This window comes from Quercus robur, chromosome 5, assembly GCF_932294415.1.
Source record: "Quercus robur chromosome 5, dhQueRobu3.1, whole genome shotgun sequence".
NCBI classification, from domain to species: domain Eukaryota; kingdom Viridiplantae; phylum Streptophyta; class Magnoliopsida; order Fagales; family Fagaceae; genus Quercus; species Quercus robur.
Genome location: NC_065538.1, coordinates 52,688,369 through 52,715,104, shown reverse-complemented (window position 1 = coordinate 52,715,104; position 26,736 = coordinate 52,688,369). Strand labels below are relative to the sequence as shown.

At 31.8% G+C, this 26,736-nt stretch overlaps 2 protein-coding genes across 2 annotated transcripts; one reads left to right on the top strand and one right to left on the bottom strand.

Annotated features, from left to right (window-relative positions):
* Window positions 1-3,320: 3,320 nt before the first annotated feature.
* LOC126728347 (pentatricopeptide repeat-containing protein At1g71060, mitochondrial-like) lies at window positions 3,321-4,093 on the top strand. Its single transcript, XM_050434190.1, has 2 exons — window positions 3,321-3,647; window positions 3,767-4,093. The coding sequence occupies exons 1-2, from the start codon at window positions 3,321-3,323 to the stop codon at window positions 4,091-4,093; spliced, it is 654 nt and encodes a 217-aa protein (XP_050290147.1).
* Window positions 4,094-18,427: 14,334 nt separating this feature from the next.
* On the bottom strand, window positions 18,428-25,991 carry LOC126728346 (probable LRR receptor-like serine/threonine-protein kinase At3g47570). Its single transcript, XM_050434189.1, has 4 exons — window positions 25,471-25,991; window positions 22,894-25,197; window positions 20,972-21,605; window positions 18,428-20,291 (listed from the first exon to the last, which is right to left on the bottom strand). Exons 1-3 carry the CDS (start codon window positions 25,904-25,906, stop codon window positions 21,250-21,252), a joined length of 3,096 nt encoding a protein of 1,031 aa, XP_050290146.1. The 5' UTR covers window positions 25,907-25,991; the 3' UTR covers window positions 18,428-20,291; window positions 20,972-21,249.
* Between the last annotated feature and the right edge of the window lie 745 nt (window positions 25,992-26,736).

Here is a 26,736-nt window from a genome sequence, read left to right as displayed (position 1 = left end):
GCGTCAGCTACACTATGTCGATTACCGAGCTAAGTACCAAATAACAACTAAATTGATGGAGTTAATATCTCAAGTTAACTGGGCTAATGTGAGATATTATTCAAGCAAAAAGTAAAGATTACAACCTGAATCCTGATATGATTAAACTATTGATGCTATTAACTTTCAAAATAATATTTTTAAGTTAGAAAAAAAAAATTTTAGTTCTTTATGATGCATAATTACTATTGAATTTTTTTTGTATAACATCTCTTTTTAAATTTGTAATATGTAGAGTTAGGTTTTATTTTTTTTATTTTTATTATATATTAAAGGGAATGTTAGTAAAATACTAAAATTCCAGGTTTTTTTGACCATATCTCCCATTCTAATTTTATCCATACTTTATTTTAAAATAAAATAACATTTATCTAATGAAATCAAATAGAATTAATACTTTTAAAAATAATAGAACAAAACCTAAAACAAACATAGCATTTGCTCCTTCTTTTGACTCTTCTTTTACTTAGAAAATAATAATAATAATAATAATAATAATAATAATAATAATAATAATAATAATAATAATCTAGAACTAGAACACTACACTACTAGCCTAGTACAGTAAGTGAACTCTACAAGGCTACAAAGGGAGATAAAGGGAGATTTTCATATTAGGAAATGAAAAATCTAAGTACATATATCTTGTCATTATTTGCATACGTGTTAAATGGTGAATGAATTACTTTTTACCAAATACCAATGGTGAATTCATGTTTGAGTAATGTAATCGGATCACAAGTTAACATATGTGCAAGTTATGACAAAGTTTGTGGTATAGAAAAATTGTCTCAAATTTCATTACTTTGTTAAAATAAAAAGGCAACATAACCAATATTAAACAACAAATACTTAACACTCCATAGGTAGGAATTGAGTATGAAGAAGAGAAAAATGAAAATCACTCCACAAGCTGATACCACTTACAGTAACATAGAGAAAATTTGTAAAAGAAAAAAAAAATTGCTTTACTTGTGCAATGAGTTGCCGTGAGGGTTGCAACTTGCAAGGAGAAAATATTTCTAGTAATTAATTTCAAATTTGGAATTTTTTTTTTTTTTTTTTGTTGGTGAGAGAAATAGAGACAGAGAGCTTCTTCGATTTTTTTTAGTTCGTAGGACTCATAGATTAGAGACTTAGAGTCTAAAACTCATACAAATATGAAAGAGAGAGTCAGACAAAGTGCACACGATAGAGATTTTTATCTACAGCCTAAATTTCGGGGCTTAGTTTTTTTTTTGTGAGAAAAAGGGCTTAGTTACTACTTCTACAAGGTAATTTATAGCCCAAAACTTTCATCTACTATTTTAAATATTTTACTGAGTAATATTTGGAATTTAACCAAAAAAAGAAAAGAAAAGATTTTGTTGAGTAATAATTGTGGTTTTCTTTCTTCTTCATTACTTTCTCAATTAGTTCCATTATAAGCGTTTTTTTTTTCCTCTTTGGACTGCCGACTTGCAAAGGTAGACGGTAGAACAAGCTATTGGATATTGGAATATGCAATTTTCAACCCCATCATTGCTGCCAAACCAGATTTAATGTGTGGCCTAACATTCTTGTGGAAAAGAATATTAGACTTGACTCTTGAGGTGCGTAATTTATTTTTTCCCTGACCAAGCTGCTTAAGTTTTGAACTTGTAAAGTACCCATGACTCCTGAACAAGAACCAATTAGAAATACAAGAATTGGACAATTCATTTTATATCCTTCATACCAAATCCATACCCAACCCAAATCTACTTAAACAGCTCAAACAAAACTACAGACCCAATAACTTCAACTCAAATAGCCCAACCAAGTCATAGACCCACGTAGCACCCTGGACTCAAGCCCATGCCCAACTTCTTGACCCATCCATGTCCAAAACCCATCTCCTTAAACCCATGCCTAAACTTATCAAAACATCTCATTTTTTTTTTTTTTGAGAAATCAAAACATCTCATTTGGTTATGAAATTTGACAACTTGTTTTATAAAATAACTAACATTGCATTTTACAAATAACAAATTGGAAATCACAAGCAGCGGCATAAATAAAAACCATGGTGTACAAACCCTATTTGGTTATTTTATTGCTCAATTATGATGCATACCATTTTACATGTGCCTCATCCCAATAATAAATTTATTGAACTATGCCCATAAACCCTCAAATCTATCTATTATTTATTGTATTAACTTTGCTTTTAATTTTACTTTTATTCATAATTTTATTTTTTATTTTATCATTCAATCTTTCTTCACCTCTACTTTTATCAAACTCTCAATTTCAAAAAATATGCAGAAATCTTCATTTTATTTCTTGTCCTCTCAAAAGAACGTTTGACTCTTTTGTTCTCTTGGAAACAAGTTATATGCCTTTTTACTAAAAGTTTTTTTTTTTCTTTAAAAGTACAAAAGCTAAAAGATAAATAAAATAAGTAAATTGAAACTTTTTTTTTTTTTGGAGAAACAAACACAAACACAAAGGTGAGGGAAAAAATTACTTTATCTAACTTCTTGACCCCAAAAAAAAAATTATAGTGAACCAGCTTATAATTATTTCCTCATTCTCAAAAAAAAAAGGAAGAGCTTATTATTATTTCCCAAAAAAACAGAAGATAAAAAAAATAATGAAAAAAGTTAGCATTGTACTGTGAAGCGTGCACTGTTGCGGTTACATTTGCAGTGTACTGTTGCCCTGCTGCGTCAAACAAAAAAACATCTCTCTTTCAAATGGTACTGTTGGCGTTGTGGGGAGAGAGTATCAGAAGTCTACAGACCATTCTACACCATTGGCTTGATAATGGGTTGGGTTCTGTTTAGGCTAGTTATGTAGGTTAGGTTTTGTTTGAAATAGTTGCTCCTTGACTTCTTTTTTAGGCCCACGAACTAATTTGAATCACATGCTATTTTTGTGACAGTGATTAAAGCCCAAATATTGGTTCTAAATAACTAATAAATCTAACTCCAAATAACTATTTAGAGATACTTCTAGTAAAAAATTAATTTCATTGTTGCATTATTTCTATTATTTCTCAATTTAGTTTTAGGCTACCATGCTAAAACATTTACTACTCGCTTGATTTGATGAAATAAATTTGATCAATTTAGTGTTTATTGAATAATTAATTAAACGTTATACAGCCTTTACTGACTTAGTAGAGACCGGTGGATAATCCTAACATGTGTGGGTGCCTTACACCTTCTCACAACGGAATCTAATAAGTAATACACAATTCTGTTGGAGGGTTGGGGTTAAGAACAAAATTTATTGAGGTGAATGAGGTTTATAGGGAGATGAGAGATGAAGGGTTTGAACTTGATGTCATGACATATGGTATAATTATCAATGCACATTGTAAGGCAAGGAAATATGATGAAGCACTTGAGTTATTCCGTCAAATGGAAGCAAAGAATTGTAAGCCAACTCCACAACCTATTAAAACTGTTCTCATTAGATCACTCACTAGTGATTCTCTCAGCACACTCAAAGATCAAACTTTCCTCCAAAATTCAAAACCTCACATTGAAACTCAACATGGGTCTTTACCAAAATATTGTCTTGGTTTTTACAGACTGTTATATGATGGTGTAGGCCAAGTGTTTGATGTAATAAATGACAAGGTCCCAGATGTTATTTTAAGCAATAGAGTCACATGAAGACGTTGAAAAAGTTTGTAAATTACTAACAAAAGGCTCTAATTCTTCTATAAAGTCTATTCTTGACGGTGCTAAGTTTGAAGTATAATGCTTTGATTGAGGCTTTGGGTAAGATCAAACAGTTCAAGGTCGTTTGGAATTTAGTTAGTGATACGAAGCATAAAGGGTTGTTGAGTAAAGAGACGTTTGCATTGATTTCACAGAAATATGCTAGAGCAAGGAAGGTTAAAGAGGCTGCAGATGCCTTTGAAAAGATAGAGAAGTTTGGAATGAAGTTGGAAGTATCGGATTATAATAGATTGATTGATACTTTGAGCAAATCAAGAAATGTGGAGAAAGCACAAGAGATGTTTGATACAGTGAAGAAGAGAAGGTTTGTACCAGATATTAAGTCATACATAATTTTGTAGGAGGGTTGGGGTCAAGAACAAAATTTAATATTTAAGGTTTGTATCGAATATGTACTTACACTAGTTTAATATTTAAAAGAAGTTAAACATATTCAGGATTGTACACCAACATCTATTTAGATTCAAAATTGAAAAAAGAAAGAAGGAATCAAATCCAAAGAGTTGAGGGAATTACCTCTAAGAGAAGCAAACACCTAGAGAGAGAAACCACTAAGAGAGATCAAAGGCAATGTTGGAAATGGAGACGATACCTGTGAGAGTGTTAGGGGTTCATGAGAGTGTTATGAAATTAGTAACCCTAGAAAGCTTAGGAAACGGAGATAATACCTCTGAGAGTGTGCAAACACCCAGAGAGAGAAACCATTGAGAGAGATTAGAGGGAATGTTGGAAGTAGAGATGATACCTGTGAGAGTGTTAGGGGTTCATGAGAGTGTTATGGAATTAGTAACCCTAGCGAGCTTAGGAAATGGAGATTATACTTGCGAGAGAGCCAAAACCGAGAGAGAGAGAAATCGTACAGAAATTAGTGAGCTGAAATTTTCAACCACCACAGTTCTGTGTTTACAGTTGAAATTTTAACATTTTTGGTAAATTTTTAGCTATAAAATAATGGGTATATGTAGAAAGTGGAAACTTTATTTGTTTAAAAAATATATTCATATACTTTGCTACTACCTTAAAAAAAAGGTACTTTTGTTAGCAATAAAATTTACAATAATAAATAACTTTTTAGTAATCAAAATTGCAGTCAAAATGTACCAAGATTCTAATAATTATGTAATATTAAAGGTTTATGAAAAAAATTGTTGCAATAACATCAAAGTCATTGCAATAGCTTATGCAAAGTGTTGCAATAAAATTTGAGGTAATAGGTTTGTACTACAAAAAATCTTGTTGCAATGAACTTTAAATATTGTAATAACAATTTTGATGCAATATTATATTTGCTATTGCAATAAACAATTTACTATTTCGAATATTTTGTAGCAATAGACTATTATTTCACAAATTTTATTACAATAGATTGCAAATAATTGACAAAAATAATTTTGGTCAAGTTATTGCAACAATAATTTTTAGCTATAAAATAATGGGTATATGTAGAAAGTGGAAACTTTATTTTGTTTAATAAATATATTCAAATACTTTGCTACTACCTTAAAAGAAAGGTACTTTTGTTAGCCATAAAACTTGCAATAATAAATAACTTTTTAGTAATCAAAATTGCAGTCAAAATGTACCAAGATTCTAATAATTATATAATATTAAAGGTTTATCACATGTCACTGCAGAAAAATAAAATGTTTATTGAAACGAAAAAAATTGTTGCAATAACATTAAAGTCATTGCAATAGTTTATGCAAAATGTTGCAATAAAAATTGAGGTAATAGGTTTGTGCTACAAAAAATCTTGTTGCAATAAACTTTAAATATTGTAATGAGAATTTTGATGCAATATTATATTTGCTATTGCAATAAACAATTTACTACTTCGAATATTTCGTAACAATAGACTATTATTTCACAAATTTTATTGCAATAGATTGCAAATAGTTGACAAAAATAATTTTGGTCAAGTTATTGCAACGATATATTTATTGTAATAGATAAATGTTTCAATATTTCCAAATGTAAAACTCCAATACTAGGTATCACTAAATTTGCTGTAATGGATAGACTCATCAAAAATGTGATATCCACGATCCAAGAAAATTCCCATATGAAGCTTCCTAACCATTCCTTGAGGCCCCACAAGCTATACCAATCACTAAAAACAGGTGCATCATCCTCCTGCTTCTGTACATTTTCCATGGGAACTGTGCACTTTCCAATAATTACACTTCTCTCCCCCATTAGTATTAGGTTGTACCTTCACTGTCAAAACCAATGATCCATCAAAGGGCTCAACCACAACAAATAGGATAAGCTCATCCCACTTAGGATTCACATTATTTAACACCTTAGTTTTCTTGGCCACATCTCCAAGTGTGGCATTCTCATAAATTTTCGCCCTATTCTCAATGCTACCTCTAAGCACTACTTCATTCACACTAACTCTAAGATAACAAAGAATTGGTAAATGGTATTGTTTTGAACGGGTAAAAGGAATGCAACACGTATTAACAGCTGAATCCGAATGCCAAGAATTAGCAAATTCTGCATCGGCTTAAGTCCCCATCCAGTAGGTTAGATTAACCTCCATATTTATGTTCTTATTATTTCTATCCTTTAATGCATACCAATAGGGTGCATATGAAATACCAACTGAATCATGTCAAAGAGCATAGAAGATCAGCAAAGAAACTTTGCCAATGATGATGGCAGCCCTATCCTTTAGAAGTATCTCAACTTTTTCATCATTGTTAACCTGTTCTTCCTTGAAAGCAAAAGTTTCATTACCATCTAAGCTTGACTTGAGATATTTGGTGGCAACCTTGTATCTCCTAATCTTCACTACCACATAAAGAATTCCTATACTTTACCAAAAGTATAGGAATTGAGAAAGGAAAAAAAAAAAAAAAAAAACACATGGCGTTGTTGAAGATTGTTGAGAATTTTAGATAACTGCTCCTATTTGAAGTTTTCTGAGTACGTGAGAAGAGGTGCTTCATTTGCCTCATTCTTATTGTTACCTTTAAGCACTACTTCATTCACACTAACTCTAAGATAACAAAGAATTGGTGAGTCATATTGTTTTGAACGGGTAAAAGGAATGCAACATGTATCAATAGCTAAATCCAAATGCCAAGAACTAGCAAATTCTGCATTGGCTTGAGTCTCCATCCACTAGGTCAGACTAAAATCCATATTTATGTTCCTATTATTTCCATCCTTTAATGCATACCAATAAGGTGCATATGAAGTACCAATTGAATCATGCCAAAGAGCAAAAATTTCATTACAATCTGAGCTTGACTTGAGATATTTGGTGGCAACCTTGTATCTCCTAACCTTCACTATTACATAAGGAATTCATATACTTTACCAAAAGTATAGGAATTGAGAAATAAAAAAGAAAAAGAAAAAGCACATAGATGGCATGGTTGAAGTTTGCTAGAAATTTTAGATAACTGCTTCTATTTGAAGTTTTCTGAGAACGTGAGAAGAGGTGCTTCATTCGCCCCATTTTCATTGTTATCTCTAAGCATTACTTCATTCACACTAACTCTAAGATAACAAAGAATTGGTGAATGGTATTGTTTTGAACGGGTCAAAGGAATGCAACACATATCAATAGCTGAATCTGAATGCCAAGAACTAGCAAATTCTACATCGGCTTGAGTCCCCATCTAGTAGGTCAGATTAACCTCCATATTTATGTTCCTATTATTTCTATCCTTTAATGCATACCAATAGAGTGCAGATGAAGTACCAACTGAATCATGTCAAAGAGCATCGGAGATCAGCAAAGAAACTTTGCCAATGGTGACGGCAACCCATCCTTTAGAAGTATCTCAACTTCTTCATTACTGTTAATCTGTTCTTCCTTGAAAGCAAAAGTTTCATTACAATCTAAATTTGACTTGAGATATTTGGTGGTAACCTTGTATCTTCTAGCCTTTACTACCATATAAGGAATTCCTAAAGTATAGGAATTGAGAAAGAAAAAAAGAAAAAAACACATAGATGGCGTTGTTGAAATTTGCTGGGAATTTTAAATAACTGCTCCTATTTGAAGTTTTTTGAGTACGTGAGAAAAGGTGCTTCATTCGTCTTGTAGAAAATATATTCTGTTGGTTGTAGTAGTTAATGGCACCCAATGAACATGATTGGTTGCATTTTATCCATTATTGCTTATGTCTATTGGAATTTGAAATTTGAAATTTGGATTCAAATACGGTGAGTAAAAATTTGTGTGCCTGTAATTAAGGCTTCGTTTGTTTCGAAGTAAAATATTTTACATTGAAAATATTTTTAGTGTAAAATGTTTTCATTTTACAATGTTTGGTTGCATACTTGACAAATGTTATGAAAATCATTTTCAGTGTTTGGAACTTTTGTAATGGATGTGTACTTAATGGTCACATTTTAAGATTAAGTGGCTACCTTTAGGATTAAAAAAGAAAACTTGATAAAAATCTCATTAATTTTTTTTTTTTAACAATCGTTAGTTTTTCCTATACTATTTATTTGTTTTGTTTTTTTAGGCATTTGAAACTTTTGTTATGGATGTATACTAATGGGCTACATTTTAGGACTAACAAAACTTGACAACATAAGAGGCTTTCCCATAAATTATTAAAAAAAAAAAAAAAAAAAAAAAAAAAAACTAGCATCATGTGAGGCTTTTATTTATTTTTTTCTTTTAAAGATTAATAATTTTCAATTTGTAAAGTAATCACATATACTAGCCTTTAAGCATTCACGTGAGCCTTTTCTTTTCTTTTTTTTTTCTTTTTTATGGGGTAAAGGTTAATAAATTCCATTTATTATAATTCAGGATTATTATATTTTCTAATAACAAAAATACTTAGAGGTGTGATAAGTGTTCTGCGTTTATGAGTGAAATAATTTTTTATATATGAACACTCACAAACGCAAAACACTTATAAACAAAATACTTATTTCACTCACAAACACATAATACTCATCACATCCCTATATTTCAATCACAAACGCATGACACTAATCACAATTCAAAGTATTTTTGTGATTGGAAAATTTAGTAATCCTAAATTATAATAGATGCAAATTATTAACTTTTATCCAAAAAAAATAGAAGAGCTTCTGAGCACGCGCATGAGCGTTGTGGGCGTCAACTGTTTTCTCCCTCTTTGGGAGGATAGGGTAGTTTTCCTCGGTTGAGTGGACCAAGGCGGAGAAAAGATGGAGTTTTCACCTAAATTAGGTTTAGAAACCATTTACATAGCGCCCTTATGTGGAAGGACTGATCTTACTACCAAAGTATAGGCTCGAAGTTTAGGTATGATTTTGGGAAGATGTTAGGCACCCAAAACCACCCAACCCATGGATTGGCTTCTACTCATTTTTTCTTACGTCTTAATCTTATTAAAGACATATTCAACATTGCATTCTATACTCACACACACTAGCATACATCTAAGCATACAACGTGACATTTCATCCCAAACTCTAAAATACCTCTATCATGCTTCTAATATCATCATAAACCCTAGCATACACCTATCATGCATATCATTCAAGGGAGCAAACAAATGATGGTAGAATCAAAGAATCACTGGAGAGCATTAAGAACACAAACATATTCCAAGCTCACATGTCACATTCATCAAATTTAAACAAGATTATATCCCAATCAAATGCATGTACATGTGAATGCATGCCTTATCTTACTTACCTTACTACATCTCAGCATCTATACATTAATGCATGATCATATCATATGCCTATTCATAATAAAACAAAGAAAACATTGAAGAGAAACCCTAATCTAGCACGTTAAAGGCAAACAAACAATCAAACAGGGGAACAAGGACTCAAAAACATAAAAGAGGGTCAAAACAGAAACATATTATGTGAAAGGAATAAAGAAACAGAAGTAGAAAACTTAGATTAGATTTTCTTGGCACTAGAAAACTTAGATTAGATTTTCTTGGCACCAGCACACAGAGTACAGAGTCATAGACTACAAACATTAGCTTTGGTACAAACGTGTGGCTAACTAAGCCTATAGCCTATAAGTTGAGTAATTGAACACGAGTTACTACCGCAAGACTAGAATGTCGAAACTACCCCTCTCAAGTTGCAAATAGAGACTAAAGAGACGTAGATCTATAAAATTATCAACGTAATGCTTCAAATTGTGACAAAGTAAAATGAATAATTTGCATAGCTAAGGGTGTGATGAAAAATTATTTCACCTGCTAATGCATAATACTCATCAAACCCTTAGGTTTTTTTTGTAATTGGAAAATGTAGTAATCCTAAATTATAATAGATGCAAATTATTAACTTTTACCCAAAAAAATAGAAGAACATCTGAGCATGCACTTGAATGTGTGCTTAGAGGCTAGTATAATTTAACAAAGTACATTTTGTTTTATAAAAAAGATGCCTCCTTGTGTTTTCCCAATTCTATCAAATATGAATATCGTATATTTCAAGAATTCATTTATTATTTAATTCAGTTTTGATTCCCAAACAATCATGTTCATTTCACGTCGTCAATAAAACTTTCTTTAGCATGTTTTTCCTTCCTTAACATAGGTATATAATTTAACAAAGTACATTTTGTTTTATAAAAAGATGCCTACTCACGTTCCCCAAATTCTATCAAACATGAATACCCTACATTTCAAGAATTCATTTAATTGTTAATTGAGTTTTAATTCCCAAAAAAATATATTCATTTCGCTTTGTCAATAGAACTTTCTTTAGCATTTTTTTTCCTTCTTTAACACATAGGCTCAACGAAACAAAATGGTATAAAAAATCAAATTCTTGGAATAAACCTTTAATAATCTTTTGCATTTATCTAAAAGTTTTCATATTTCATTGTATTATAATGTGTAGATGCTTTTTTTTTAATTAATAATAAAAATTATAATATTTTAAACTATAACTGCAAATAATTAAAGTATAGAACGTGTATCCTATTTCTGGAATTTGTATTTTTTTACCGTCACTTTTTAAATCTTTTTTCTTTTTTACTTAATTTAAAGAATTTGAAAGATTATGTACATAAATTTGTAAATTGTAAGTGGGATTAGAAACTTATAAACAATTTTAAATTTCTAAATTTATCCTTTGGGTTTGTCTTATTATTAAATCACTCTTTTCAATAAAATAAATGTATTTTTAAAATTATAAAAAATTAAACAATCCAAAAAGGAAGAAAAAAAAAAACTCCTTATTGTTCTCATTTAATTAAAAAGCATCATCAAGACTAATTTAGGTTTCAATTTAAACAGTTTGACTTCAGTTCCTTTAAAAATTCTAGCAATTTTTTTAATATCAAAGGAAATACATAAGACATTAGCATACAAAATACTACTTTATAGTTTACATGGAACTTAAGTCCAAATAAGTAACATATAAACAAAGAAGCTTGTTTTGCCAATTCCCTTTGTTCCTCTGTTAGATAAGAAGGAACACAAAAAAGCTTGATACATTATTCTTCTATATTTTCCTAAGTGTTTCACCACCATCATGTGTTTCTGTTTCCATCTTGGTCTTGTATGCTCTGGAGTTAGATTGGCTACCTCTTTGCTAGTGGTCATAAATATAATACCATTTCTTCTCATGTCAAAAAGCCAGGTAGATAGAACTCTCACAGATAACAATAAAGTAGTAGTCTTCCTCTGCACTCTTCATTTCTTTGACGTCTCATGAAAATATTGCAACCACGGCTATTCCTACATTAAAATGAAACATCAAAATATTTGCCTTTCTTATACTTTGTAGCTTCAATTAGGAATAAATTTTGCCAGAAAATAGTTTTAAAAAAAGTATCCTTCTCTCTTGAAAGACACCTAATGGCGCTTTTATCCTGATTCATTTCCAAATTTAACATCAAAATAATCTATGCATCCACTTCAATAAGTCAATTATACACCAAACTAAATGATTAATAAAATCTATTGGGTTTCATATAATTGGTTGTGCCCCTAATAATTACCGATTATAAAATACAAAAAACAAAACCAAAAAAAAAAAAAAAAAACAATAAAGGAGTACCATACAATACAATACTATTAAATCTGCACCAACAAAAAGACGATGACCTTAATTGCACAATATTTTAAAAAATCTTTTAAAGTTTGTTTGTTTGTTTTGTTTTGTTTTTTTTTTTTTTTTTTGAGTAAATTTTTTGAAGTTAAGTCCCACATTCTTTTTGGCTAAATCATAAAAAAGTGACACACAATTTAAGCATTGAATTTTAAGATGACCTGTTTAGATTTGAAGATGTTAATTCCATTTTAATGGACAAACTACACAAAAGATAAATATTATTAAAAAAGAAGGGGGGGGGGGGGGGGGGGGCATAAAGTGTAAACTGTTTTATGCTTGAAATTTATGAATAAAACTTATCAAGTTTTGATGGGAAGGATTCTTCTCTACTTTATACTGTAGAATGTGAAAGAAAGGGTTTTGTATTTTCTTTTTCTTTTTCTTCAACAACAGTATAATAAAGCTTTTAAATTTTTTAAATTTTCAAATTGAACATACTATTGGAGGGGAAACAAATGTGTTGTAAATTTGCATGACCGTGGCAGTGCCTCACTAGGACTTCTTTTCTATAGAGCCATCGACTACTGAGTTGTCAATGGAGCCGACAAAGACGCTAGAGCTTTGGTACATTGGTATGAAATCCAGATCGCCTCCGTCGACTCCTGTTTCAAAAAGCATGTGTCTTCAAAGTTGTAAATAAAAAATAAAAATAAAAACGAAAAAACCTAAACAATGGGAGACATAGAAGAAAAGGATTCACCATTGGCTCTGCGTATTTGGAAGCCATTTGTGTAACCAAAAATGTAATGTTAGCCTTTTTGTAATACAAAAGAAAAAAAAAAAATCTATTTTTGTAGTGGGCGGGATATGCGATTTTGGGGTTAGTTGGGAAGTTGATGGGGGGAAGAAAATAAGTGAAGAGGCAGTTCTCGATTCATTTGATGCTAGAAAATAGGAGAGAGAAATTTTAAAATGAAACAACCACTTCAAATAAGAAATTTCGACGTGAGGAATTTAAAAGAGAGGTGAAAGTGCCTAATATTAAGGAATGTGGATAACATGAGATAAAGAGAGGGAAAAAAAATATTTTATTATTATTTACAAAAAAATGTAAAGGTGGAGGAAAACTGTTTTATTTTATTTTTTTATTTAGCAAAAATTTAGGAGTTTTTAAATTACTAATTTTACATGTCTAACTCTATTGTTTTAGTTTTACAAACAAATGAATTTGAAAATATTTTGAACATCTAAATTGAGGATCCTAAATATGGAAAGTCTCTTAAATAGTAGTATAGACTAGCCTCTAAGCACGCGCTTAGGTAAAGATTAATAATTTGCATTTATTATAATTTGAGATTTCTATTTTTTCCAATTACCAAAAAAAAACGTGGGCCTTTTTTTTCTTCTATTTTTTGGGTAAAAAAAAATAATAAATACGTGAGGTGAGTTTTGTAGATTTGAGGAGTTTTAAAACCAACAAAAGAGTGATCCTATTTTGTAGGGAATTAACGAGTAAAAGTAGGAATTTAAATTAACGTAAGGGAGATTCTAAGTCTACAACATTTTTACAACAAATCACAGGTGGTTACTTGTTATTGGTTCAAATTTGAAACTAATACTAAAATTACTTTTTTACCCCAACAAAAACAACCAGTAACAACCTGTCACTTAGGATTTGTTGTAAAAATATTGTAGACATATCATTTCTCTTTACGTAAAAGTAAGAGTTTATTAGAAGTAGGAAAACATTTCAACGTAGAAGTAGGAATTTATTATTTTTGTCAATTTACTATTTTAACCTCATTTTTAAGTTTTAGGTAGAGGTATTTTTGACAGTAAAAAAAAGCAATAACTGACTTTTTTTGGCAATTTACTATTTTAACCTCATTTTTAAGTTGTTGGTTAATTAATTTAAGGGTATTTTTTACAGGAAAAAAAAAAAGCAATAACTAACTTTCTGAATCCTCTTAATATATACAGTCAATTTACTATTTTAACCCCATTTTTAAGTTTTAGGTAGGGGTATTTTTGATAGTAAAAAAAGAAATAACTGACTTTTTTTGGCAATTTACTATTTTTACCCCATTTTTAAGTTGTTGGTTAATTAATTTAAGGATATTTTTGACAGAAAAAAGAAGAAGCAATAACTAACTTTCTGAATCCTCTTAATATATACAGATAATGGCTAAAGTAATTGTATTGTTAATATGAGGTCTTAGGATAATGATTGAGAATTATAGATCAAGGAATACTAATATTTCAATTATAGGATATAATTTACAATTGTTTAAAAAACTACCAATGATTTAGTGGTTGCAGACCTTTTTTGCATTAATAAATTCAAGGTTATCTATTTTACATAACCACTTTAACAACAAAAGTTACACCTTTTTTTTTTAGAACAAAACATTTTACGTCCAATTCTTTATCTTGCAGTTCATGTCATTAATATAATACCATAGGGGGGAGAGAGAAGGCTAAAGAGTTGGATAGTAGAGGAGAGAAAGAATAAACGGGATTAAAAAAAAAAAATTATTACAAGTTGGTACATTGATTCACCATGCTACTATATACGTTGACCTTGACTTGACAGATTCATCCAATTAAACCCACACTCAAAGGAGGACTGCAAACCCATGACTCGAAGAAACAAAAAGTATCAACATTAAGAAATTTCTTGGGGTTAGCCGTTAAAGAAAGAACCTGACATTCATTTCTTCATTCATATTCATAAGTTTAATCTATTAAAAGAGGGATTGGCCTCATTGTGGTAATTAAGGGCATCTCTGGTCATTCACCTCTAATGTGACTCGTTCCCTCCCAATTATATGATCAACAGGATCCGTCAATTAGTCTTTTTTGTTTTCTAATTGTACAACTTTTTTAAAAAACATATTATTCTAGTTATAGTATAGAATAGTCATGCTCTTTGATTTTTTATTTTATTTAGGAAAATTTTTTATTTATAAAAATAATTAGATATAAGAGTTTGACTTGAACATATAAAGCAAGATGCAAATTTTTCTTTGAACATATAAAGCAAGATGGAACAATATAGTTAGGACAAATATTAGTTTTTAAGTGACATATGGCAAGATGGGCCAGGCCTATAAGAGCACAGAGATCTCTCTATAATGTTCATAACTACTGCAAAGGATCGAAGCCCACAGAAAAGGAAGCCCAGATTCGCACCAACTCATTAAAAGGTGACATGAGAGAAACATGTGATAATTCAGGTAAAAAACACACTTGGGAAGCATATGATAGTTAATGGACAAGGGAATATTAGAACAAGGTTGCCTTCACAGTTAATGAAAGTTTACTAAATATTATAAAAAAAAAAATGAAAGTTTACTAAGTGCTAACTCGTGGAACACTTGGCAGAAAGAGTGAAATAGAGAGGGACACATGGCATCAAAGAAGAAAATAACTGTCATACTCTCAAAGTATAATTAGATTTGGCTCAATTCTCATGAATGGAGCCACGAACAACACTTACAAACTAGAGAATTTATTTTAAGATTAAAAAAAAAAAAGGCACTTTTCGATGATCATTTTAGAATAGGTTATTAGGAGCTAGTCTCTTAGGCCACTAGACTTGTAAGTTAATTATCATCTTATGCATGTTAGTTTATGTCATAGTATTTAATTATTTATATATGTGATTATTCTGAAATTTGACGTGATCTTTACATTTTTGTGACAATTTGATCTGTATGAATGTTCATTTCAATGCAATTTAGTGTTATTAGGATTGAATATTTTAATATCTTAAGATGTAGCTTTAATTGAGGTGATTTTTCTTAACTTAATTTCAATCAAGACGATTTATTTCGAGCTCTTTAATTTAGAGATAATGCAGTTTGACATGGTCAATTTCAAGTAGGCATATAGTTTAACTTACTTTAGGAACTAAGGGAAAATGATGATTTTTCTGCATGCTTCAACAGCTCGAACTCCACTAGTTTTTCCATTACAACTTGTTCAGATAGCTTGAGGGATGATCTCAAATGTGAGGGATGATCATGGTTGACTGTTGTTGTATGTGTAAGAAGAGTGGTGATCTTCAGTGTTTGGTGTGTGATGGCTAAATATGTATACATGATGCTTAAAGGTCCAAAAAGGAAACCAAGCTCCTTCAGGCTTGGAATTTAGTACCATCGTGCTCATAGAGCCTGAGGAAGAACTTTCGAGGGGCATGAATTGTCAATTTTGAGGGTTAAATCGATGTTTGTCAGCTCCTTACTTCATTGGCTTTCAGTAGATGCTGGTAAACCAAAGAATATTGCAGAAGTCATAGACTCTGTATTATTGTACTCTTTATTTTAAATATTAATACAAATTCTTACTACCAATCTAAAATAAATAAATATTTGAGAATAATAAACCAGATCAAGATCCTTTCATCATCTTCTTCTTCTTTCTCTCTCTCTCTCTCTCTCACATACACACACACACAACAAACCAGATTGTCTAACTAATACACTCAATCCCAAACTGAGGAAAAGGAACCCAGAAGAAAAACATTTCTTTGACGCACTATCAAATCTGCGAATCAAACAGGAACAAATTCTAAGTTGGTTGTGGCTACAAAGAGTAGACCAGATTCTGATTTAACCACCAGCTTAATGAGTAAAATGAACTATAAGGTTTGAACTAAAATACATACATCATCTATCCTGTACTGTGGAAGTCCTTTTATTCTTGCATAAAGCTCAAGATGCTCTCAAACAATCAAAAATTCTAATAGAGCATCAAATTAGGGGCAATACCCAATCTGAAATTATATAATAAAAGAAAACAAGCTAGCTAAGTTCCACTAGTATATTACAAATAGTGAGTCTAAATTCAAGGGGGGAAAAAAAAGAAAGGAAAAGGAATGAAATAAATCAATATATACATGCCGACGAGCAGCCCTGGGATTAGAACATATATCTGTGCCAAAAATAAAAGTAGTTCCATCAGTGGGGGATTTCTTCTCCTCAATGGCAAATATATGATAAAAAACAGACCTCACTAAATATTTCAAAATTCAGATACATGCTAATGTAATTAAAAACAGATAGAGATGCAAGTACTTAATTATTAATTATAGAAAAATCAGAACTCTTGACACTGGTAAAAGTTTCTAACATTATCAAATTCTTATGAAGCTCATCAAGTTGGGGACCACATAAAACCACAGGAATGTAAATACAAATAAAAGACAATCATACAAAACAGCAAAGTGGGAGAACAGACACTATATATATTTGAGTTCTCAATTATCACAGAAATGTAGTAATTTCTTATGAAGTTGACTCCTCCAAAAAATTAATTGAATTAGAAACTATTCATGGCAGCCTATGATATACTTAAATGTTCCACAGATAGCCCATGTATCGTTACAGAATTTTTACATACCAGACAGCTTTGAAAGTGTTGTGATTTTCCCAGCTCCATTTGTTCCTAAAAATCCAAAACATTCTCCTGCTTGAACTGAGAAAGTCAATAATTGTACTGCGACCTTAGTGCAGTGATGCATTCCTCCCGGATACACTGAAAAGTGGTATAATAGAATCATGAAAGGTTGTAGTATTGGCATTACAAAATTACACCTTAAGAACCGGTAATTTTTGTACCTTCTGAAGATTACCCAAGTAGATGATGGCATTATCAATTTAGCCTGAAAGTACCCTATGTCTTCAGCAGGATCAAGAGCAACAGTTTCTGAGGAGGGTCTCAAGAGAGGAGTCAATTTGTGAGAAGGCAACAGTTCAAGGCCAAGTGTTTAAAGGAAGTAACCAATGCTCTGCCACAGGTAAGAAAATTGAATGGAATCAAACGAAGTCCAATTTCAAAATTAATTTTCTTGTTCAATTTCAAAAGCATATTTAAAAAGAAATCATGTGGCCCTAATCTAATCAGCCAATAAACCATAGCCGACCCCAAATTTTGGGACTAAGGTTTTGTTGTATTTAAAAAGAATACAAAAACAATAAGATTTCTAATGAGGACATCAGGATTTTAAGTAGGGGACATTATAATACCTTGGTGGATTATACTAGATAAGTGTGTGTCGTGCAAGCATGTGTTAAGCCCCCACATCAGGTCTTTACTTGGTTGAACTTGGCTACATAAGTGATTAAGATGGGCCTCAATCGTAACTTTACTAGTATTTTCGGGGTATAGCATAAATGTGACTAGCAATCCCTTGAATCATTACAACCTTTAGTAACAAAAATGATATGGGGGAACTTCTATTTTTGCCATGTTTTAATGTCAAGAAAACTAAGAATGCATGTCAAACACTTACAACCTCAACATAGTGCAAATGTGGCTAGTTTCCTCGGGCTACATAAGAGTGCATGTTTTAATGTCCTGCCTTTTTCAAATTGCAACTGGTATCCCAAAGCCATTATAGATTTTACCTGATATTTGACACTCAATCCATTGCATCCTTGGAATGTTGCAGCAGGAAATGAAGAGAGAATAAATGAATCAATGAAAGATAACTTTTCTTTGGCTAGCCACCACTCAGAAAATATTGGTAAGGATATGCCACCTACACAAACTCAAATGGTAAGTAGAAAATAGCAAAATAGACAAAATAGGAGTCAAAAAATGATTACATTGACCATCAACTTAGAGAACCTAACATAAATGAAATTATATTCATAACATAATTTATTCCTTTTATCTTCTTCTTTTTTTATTTATTTATTTTTTAATTTAAGAAAAGAGAGGGTTGCACTCACCATTCTCCAAAGTAATATTGTATAGAGATCTTTGCATTATCAAAAATTGATACTAACCTCCCATGTTAGAGTTTTTTTTCATAAATAACTAAAGCGCTAAAGATAAGTGACAAATGCCTACAGATTAAAAAAGTTTAAGTTGATAACAAATGATTGAGTTTAATAATTTAACCCTTATTCTAACACTACCCCTCAAGTGTGGGTTTAAACTTTCCTTTAATACGTAGGGCCAAAATATTTAATATAATGGGAGGTTTAGAGTGGGACATGGTTCAAAATCAAGACTACTCACTTTACTACCATAATAGATTACCCTTTTCCACTAGTTTAAGCTTTGAGGACAACTGGGATTTCAAATTGACAGTTGGTTTAGGTAATGGTTTTGGTGTTGCAAATTCTGTAGCAGGTACTAGAAATGGTGATGGCAATGATCTTCATAATATTGATATCTATTCAAATTTAAAATTATTTTTTGATACAAATGAATTAGATAATGAGTAAGAAGATATGAATTATAGTGAGCAGCTGCTAATAATTTGGACATGTCTTCATTCCGATCTAGAGGGTTTTTAGTATCTCACCTAACCCAGGGGAGCCCCGTGGCAGGGGGAGGGGGTTGGAAGGGGATAGGAATTGGTCTTATGGGAACCCAGTAAGTATTTTAGTTTCAGCATGTTGCCATAAATATAGAAGAACCATACAAATACTGTGTGAAAGTGGATCAAGTTAAGCTGTAGTATGCTAAACCAGTATTGACTACCAACAACAAATAATCTTTTGAAAATAAAGCACATGCAAAATGAAAATGTCAAGAGTTTAACATATCAGGAAAGCATTCAAAAACAGAACTAAGAGCATCAAAGCATAGTTTGCATTGAAACAAAAGAATAGAAGGTTTGGAAAGAAAAATATATGAAATCTGAAAGTAGTAGTAGTGGTGATTACATTGATAATTAAAAGTAATGTAATATCATTAGCTTTGTGAAAATGACAAGCCAGAAGCTTTTAAAGGCTTCCAATTCATACTCCCAAGGAAACAAAAAATATAAAAGGAAAAAAAAATTATCAACAGCAAAATAAAGAACATAAATCAACATATGCAACACCTACCATGTCGAACAAACTGCTCAAATAACAGATCACCAAAAGTCCCAAGTGTTTTTGTTCGGTCTTGATGTAGGGAATGTGATGGGCTATTTGTGTATGGTTTAGAAGCGGTGAAAGGGCTGAGTTATTTAGAACACATTGATAGGTGGATAAGTACCTTTGCAAGAACACTTAGTTCCAAATAACACACAAAGGCTAACAATTCATTCAATTACCAAAACTGATTAACAAAGAGCTTACATTTTACTACTTATACTAGTTGTTTGGCATTGGTAGCCTCTAGTTGGTTGACAAGTGTCTAAATCTTATCAGCTAATGCTTAAGAAATCATCTAACTAACTAAACAATGTTCGCACCAAAGATGACTAGATCACCCATTTAGTTCAAGTATTATTTTCATATTGTAATCTTTTTATATATATACTAAAGGATACTTGTCAAGTATGGTCAATTAAAACTAAAAAACGTTCACAAGGACCCACGGATAACCATTCCAACTACCATGGAATCACACAGCATATTAAGAAACACAAGAAGAAAATAGAGAAGACAAAAACAAACAAAGGAAGATAAAACGGTTATAAGTTGTATAGAACTAACTAGTAAGAAACACTGTGAGAGCAAATGAGAGGAATTTACCTATATGACAACAAAAGGTTTCAGAGGAAATTACCTGCGCAGGATTCCATGACCAAAAATTCTGCATAAAAGAAAGTCACCAAAAACTTTCATTATGTAAAGAATAGAATAAGAAGACCGACTTTGAGGGAAAGCAACTATAAGTTTCATTATTATTTTCACAAAAAATACCACATGGAGGTTTTGTAAAATATTCAAAAGTCTAGTAGGTTAAGTGTCACACAATCAACTAGTTAACACATAAAACAATACCACATGGGGTTAAGATTGATTTTTATTTTGTTAAGGAAAGGGTATTTTTATGGTGGCATTATGATGCTATGTACCCCACGAGTTAGCCCATATTTTTACCAAAGGGCTTCTTTTTGCTAAATTCTAGAAGATCAAGTTCAAGCTAAACCTTCTTTCAAATTGTGCTTAGGTTATTAAGCAAAAAAAAAAAAAAAAAAAGTGCTCAACTTATTACCAGCAAACATTTGTGTAATTGAATTTGTCGGTCCTTCATACAGTTGGTACTAAAACAATACCACATGGGGTTAAGATTGATTTTTATTTTGTTAAGGAAATGGTATTTTTATGGTGGCATTATGGTGCTATGTACCCCATGAGTTAGCCCATATTTTTACCAAAGGGCTTCTTTTTGCTAAATTCTAGAAGATCAAGTTCAAGCTAAACCTTCTTTCAAATTGTGCTTAGGTTATTAAGCAAAAAAAAAAAAAAAAAAAGTGCTCAACTTATTACCAGCAAACATTTGTGTAATTGAATTCGTCGGTCCTTCATACAGTTGGTACTAATGCCCTTCTTATAGTTGCTACAAGCACATACAACCACATGCATATCTTTATTCAATAATTTAAAAGCTTGGCATATTAACTACAAATACTAATAACTTGAGATAATTTTGACTGATTTTGGTCCCGAGTAACATACTACTTGTAAAGCTTATAAAATTAGATGACATACCAAACTAGGGTAACAAAATTACCCCTTGAAAAAAAACTTGAGCAATAGTGTAAATATCAGACACCCCTATTTCTGTTTCCAAGTAGTGCCAATTTGATTTTGTTAACCTTGGCCACCACGTCCTTGATTTTAGGTCTTTCATCTGGTAATTCTTCAGAACACCTCAAGCCTAATTCCAAGATAGATGAAAGGATAGTTTGCATGACAGTTACATCTCTTCCATCTTCAATACTAAGCAAACCATCGTCCACAACTTCCATTCTGTCAAGAAGTGAAGCAATCCATTGCCTCATACCTAGTTCTCCAACAAACATTTCATCGGTAGGTTTTTTTCTTGTGATCATCTCCAACAATATTATCCCATAGCTATAAATGTCACATTTGGTGGATACTCTCCCTTCAGAACCATACTCTGTTATGCTCATATATGTCAACAAAATTTTAAGTTAATGATCCACATGTTTGTCCAAACAAAGTAAAAACTCTACAAATAAAAACTTTTAGTGGGTACACACACCCACACTCCATTCATAAAAGAATTAAAAAAAAAAAGAAAAAGATTTTAACTGTATCCATTCATCCATCAATTGATATATATGTGTATGCTAGATTTTTCTATTTATTTATTTTTGGTTCAATTGTACCTTAACCAATTCTTTATGTGTCCATTTGCTATTATGTCCTTATGGTTTAACTTTGTTATTAGGAATGATAGTCTGGCTTAATGCATAATATAGTGTACTTTTTTCAGAATCATTAATGTGGCAGGTTGTGACTTGTAAATAATAAAATTGGTATTAGTGGCAGGTCTATGTAAAACTTTTATTGACAATTTATGAAGAAATTTGTGTCCTTAATATTGTTTATATACTTTTGGAATTATGTTTAGCTCCCAAGCCAAATATGAACAATCCTTCATATCTACATATTCATTTGTGTCTTCATTTAAGTTAGACTTCAAAATGGGCCTTGGAGATTGATCACCATAACTAAACTTTTATAGTCAATTTAGGAAAACTAATCTATTGAGCTCATTACCTTTGTATATTGTTTTTTTTTTTTTTTGGGAGTAATACCTTTGTATATTGTTGATGGCTATAAACAGGGAGAACATTTGCATTAGCTTGTTCAAAAGTTTTCTATTTTAGTGTATGAACCTTTTTTTTTTTTTTTCTTATAGTACATACTCACTTTTCAAAACACCCAACATTAAATTATCTATTTTACATTACTTTTCATTAAACTACTAATTCTTTACTAATTTTTTTATTATTAGTTTAATTCATATCTTTCTCTTCCTCATGGGGTGAAGTAAAGAATTATTAAAATATGCATTTGCAAAGCTACAGAACTATGTATATTTACACTGTAGCAAAAGTAGAATTTTGCACAATTTTACATTGGTTGATGTAGGAGGTTTTTGAGATTTATTAGGTAAAATGTGAGGCTTTTTTTTTTTTTTACATAGACTAAGCAATAAGCCATATCAATACCATGGATGCATTTACGAGACTAGTATTGAAGTACTATTGGATTAAATTGTATTTGCCTAGATAAAACAAATTATTAATCTAATGCAACTAGATTACGAGCTGGTTTGAACTACCATGCAACATTCTTATTCCTAAAATTAGCCACTACTAATGTTATTCACGAAATTAGCCAAGAAATTAAATGAATTGAGGTGATTTCATGTATACCTGGTGCGATGTAGCCAATTGTACCAATGGTTCTAGTTTGGGTTGCATCCTTGTTTTCAGCTAAAATCTTTGCAATGCCAAAGTCTCCAACATGTGCAACCATGTCCTCATCCAAAAGAATATTGCTAGGCTTCAAATCACAATGCACCACGGATTCTAATTGACCATTATGGAGATAATCTAATGCCGATGCAACATCAACCATAATGCCTACTCTTTGAACAAGATTCAAGCAGTAGTTGTGAGAGTATATCCACTTTTCAAGGCTATAATTTGACATGTACTGCAACACCAAAGCTTTAAACTGGGGATTGGAGCATACACTAATGACTTTAACCAGATTCCTATGTCGTAATGCCCTTAACACCTTGCATTCAGCATCAAAACTTTTAAAAGCATCCTCCAAATGTAGGTTTAGAACTTTTACAGCAACAGTAATCCCATCAGACAGTATCCCTTTGTACACAGTACCAAACCCTCCAATTCCAAGCAAGTTGCTTTCACAAAAGTTGTTTGTCCCACGACAAAGTTCTTGATATGATATCATTCTCCAATCCACTGTAGGTAATGTGAAAAGTGAACTTGGAATTTGCATGTTATATTGTGGATGTCTTCTTAGCATAATGACAAGCATTGCAAAGATTATAATTGATGCAATGCTGGGAATGATATATTTGAGCAAAAGTTGTTTCATCCTTGCTCCTTTAGAACTGGGACTCGTGCAAGGTGGAACTCCAAAAATTGAATTCCCACAAAGTGCTTCATTACCTAAAAATGATTTTGCCTTGAAGTTTGCAAAAGGTCCACCAAATGGTATCTCTCCTGATAACTTATTGAATGACAAATTCAAATACTTGAGAAACCGAAGTGCCTCCAGAGACTTAGGAATTGCACCTGAGAGATTATTGTTAGAGAGATCTAGCAGATCCATTCCTTTCAATTGCCCAAAAGAATCTGGAATGTCTCCTTGAAATGAATTCTTTGACAAATCAAGATTACTAAGACTTTCAAAAGCACCAATGATACTTGGAACTTTTCCAGTAATTTGGTTATGAGATAAATTCAAGTACACAATAGCTCTGAGTGTTTTCATGTTTGGAGATAAAGATCCGTAAAGGGAATTTGATGATAAATCCAAGAACAACATATTTTCAAGATTCCACACATTCAATGGGATTGATGATGTCAGTTTGTTATAACTCAAGTTTAATCTCTGCAAAAGATTGAGGTTTCCAATGCAATTCGGGATGGATCCAGAAATTTTGTTATTTGAGAGAAGTAGTTCTCCCAGCTTGTTTAGCTGACAAAGCTCTTCTGGAATCTTTCCTCCAATATTATTGTCACTAAGATGCAATCTTTGCAATTCCTCCAATCCCCCTAACGTTGACGGTAAATTTCCAGACAAATTGTTATAGCTCAAATCAAGCTCAGTCAAATTTTTCAAAGAACCGATTCCCATTGGAATTTGACCCTTTATTTGGCTTTGACTTGCACCAATGAATTTAAGCGAAGCTGAAAAATTTCCAATGGTTTCCGGAATTATAATATTCAAGGGATTGAGGGAAATATCTAGCTCCTCTAAAGATGTGCAACTGGTTAAAGATGTAAGAAAACTATGCTCTTGATGCCCAGACTCCTCTGTTAGTTGATTATAACCTAGATAAAAGGTTTTGAGATATTTTAAGTTTCCAAGACTTCTAGGTATAGGCCCAGAGAGTAAATTTCCAGATAAATCTACATCGACGAGGTTGGAACAATTTGAAAGATATGACGGGATACGACCGCTAATGTAGTTGCGACCAAGATACAAGATTCCAAGATTACGGCAAGGGATCCTAGTATCAAATGAAATTCCAGACAAGGAATTCCCCATCAAGTTGAGTATTTGTAGAGAGGTAATGTTGAAAATATTTTGGGGTATTGTCCCAGTGAGATTGTTATGACGAATACCCAATTCCTTCAGATTGTGGAGACGCCATAAATCACTTGGCACGCTTCCTTTAATGTTGTTTTCGTCAGCATAAAATTCTTGTAACATCGATAAATTGCTTATGATAGGAGGAATGTTTCCAATTAAGTTGTTAACTCCAAGATAGAGGAGTTCAACCTTTTTTAAACTCCCAAAACCTTTTGAAATACTTCCATCAAACATATTGTATGATAGAGATAATACTAAAAGCTCTCTGCAGTTATTAAACTGTGAGGGGAGCTTACCGCTGAATTTGTTGTAGGAAATATACAGTCCTTGAAGATTAGGACAATGGCTACAAAGATCCACTGGGAGGGTTCCTGAGAGGTTATTTCCTGTAATAGCAATAATCTTTAGAGAAGACAAGTTAAAGATGACAAGAGGAAATGCACCGGTGAGGCTATTGAATTGCAAATCCAAGGACTCTAATGACGACATATTGCCGAGGGACGACGGAATTGTACCCATAAGTTTGTTTTGACTAAGGTGTATTACGCGAACCCTTGGTAACATGCCTAAATCTTTAGGTATGCTACCATTTAAGTTGTTTTCATAAAGACTTAAAACTTCAAGCTTCTGGCAATTATGTAGAGTCGGAGGAATACTACCTTCCAATAGGTTGTTTGACAACCGAAGTTCCCTCAAGCGGTGTAGATTACCAATCTCATGTGGCAGAAAACCAGAGAAGCTGTTGTTATGAAGATCAAGTGAGACCAGGAAGGAGAGGTTGCCAATATGAGGGGAAATGGTGCCGTGTAGATCCACATAGGAAAGGTTCAAGGCTCTGACTCTTTGTCTGCGTCGGCTGCAAGAGACCCCAAACCACTCACAGAAGTTTGTTGTTGTGGACCAGTTACCAGCAGAGAAGATAGTATCATTTGGATGAAAACTGATTTCAGATTTGAAGGCAATGAGAGCTGATTGATCTGTAAAGTTGTTGGAAGAGTGAGACAAGTGAAGTATGCATGGTTGCACTAACAGAAAAGCCAAGAGCAGGAGAATGGATCGCCTTTTAGTTAGCATCATGAGTGTGAAGGGAGACATAGAAGGCTCTCTGGAGTTTGGAGTATCAGAGGCTATTACAACTCACAAGAGACTTCTACAGTATATGTTTATGGAGAATGTTAACAAGCACCGGAGGGTGCTTGTTTGTTGAGGTTCTCCTTGGTGGGTCCTACATAAATAAAAAGTAAATTAAAGAAAAAGCATTACATGACTTGTAAGGAAGAATTGGACAAATTTACCCTCTTTATATGGGACACGACTAGCGCCGACTGAGGGCTCTTTATTCTTTGCACAAAATTTCACTCTTAACACATTTCTCTCCCTTCCACTTTTATTTCCCACCAAATCTTATTTTATCAATATTTTACTATCTATTTTCTTTCACTTTACCAATATCAAACTAAACTTCTTCCCCTTTACCAATATCAAAGAAAAGAAGAGATGAAGAAATGTTAATAAAAGATTGAGGAATAATTAAACAAGGTATCACTATTATATTTTAGTTGATTCATAGTTATTTTTAAAAAATAGGTTAAAATTAATATGTTGTTAATTTTTATTTTTGATACATGTATATTGTAGCACTAATGGATGGAGATGTAGTTGCAAAAGATTGCTTTAACTTCAAAGAACCACTTCATGAAGGTTTTGTAATTTTATTTTAGTTGTGATTTACATTTCATTTATCATAGAATATTTTTAAACTCTTGTTTTTATATAGCACCAAAATTAATATGATGTTAATTTTTATTTCTAATACATGTATTATAGCATCAATTGATGAGAATGTAGTTGCAAGTGAGAGCCACTACTTTATTCCAAAATATTATTTTGACTTAAATGAACCCCTTCAAGAAGGTATTATAATT

Excerpts from the sequence above, each read along its gene's own strand:
- LOC126728347 (XM_050434190.1), top strand. The coding sequence starts at position 3,321 with ATGAGAGATGAAGGGTTTGAACTTGATGTCATGACATATGGTATAATT. Across the intron at positions 3,648-3,766 it reads TTGATGTAATAAATGACAAG|TATAATGCTTTGATTGAGGC; the intron begins GTCCCAGATGTT and ends CTAAGTTTGAAG.
- LOC126728346 (XM_050434189.1), bottom strand. The coding sequence starts at position 25,906 with ATGTCTCCCTTCACACTCATGATGCTAACTAAAAGGCGATCCATTCTC. Across the intron at positions 25,198-25,470 it reads GTCAAACAACCTATTGGAAG|GAAATAACCTCTCAGGAACC; the intron begins GTAGTATTCCTC and ends TTGCTATTACAG. Across the intron at positions 21,606-22,893 it reads AATTGGCTACATCGCACCAG|AGTATGGTTCTGAAGGGAGA; the intron begins GTATACATGAAA and ends TGAGCATAACAG.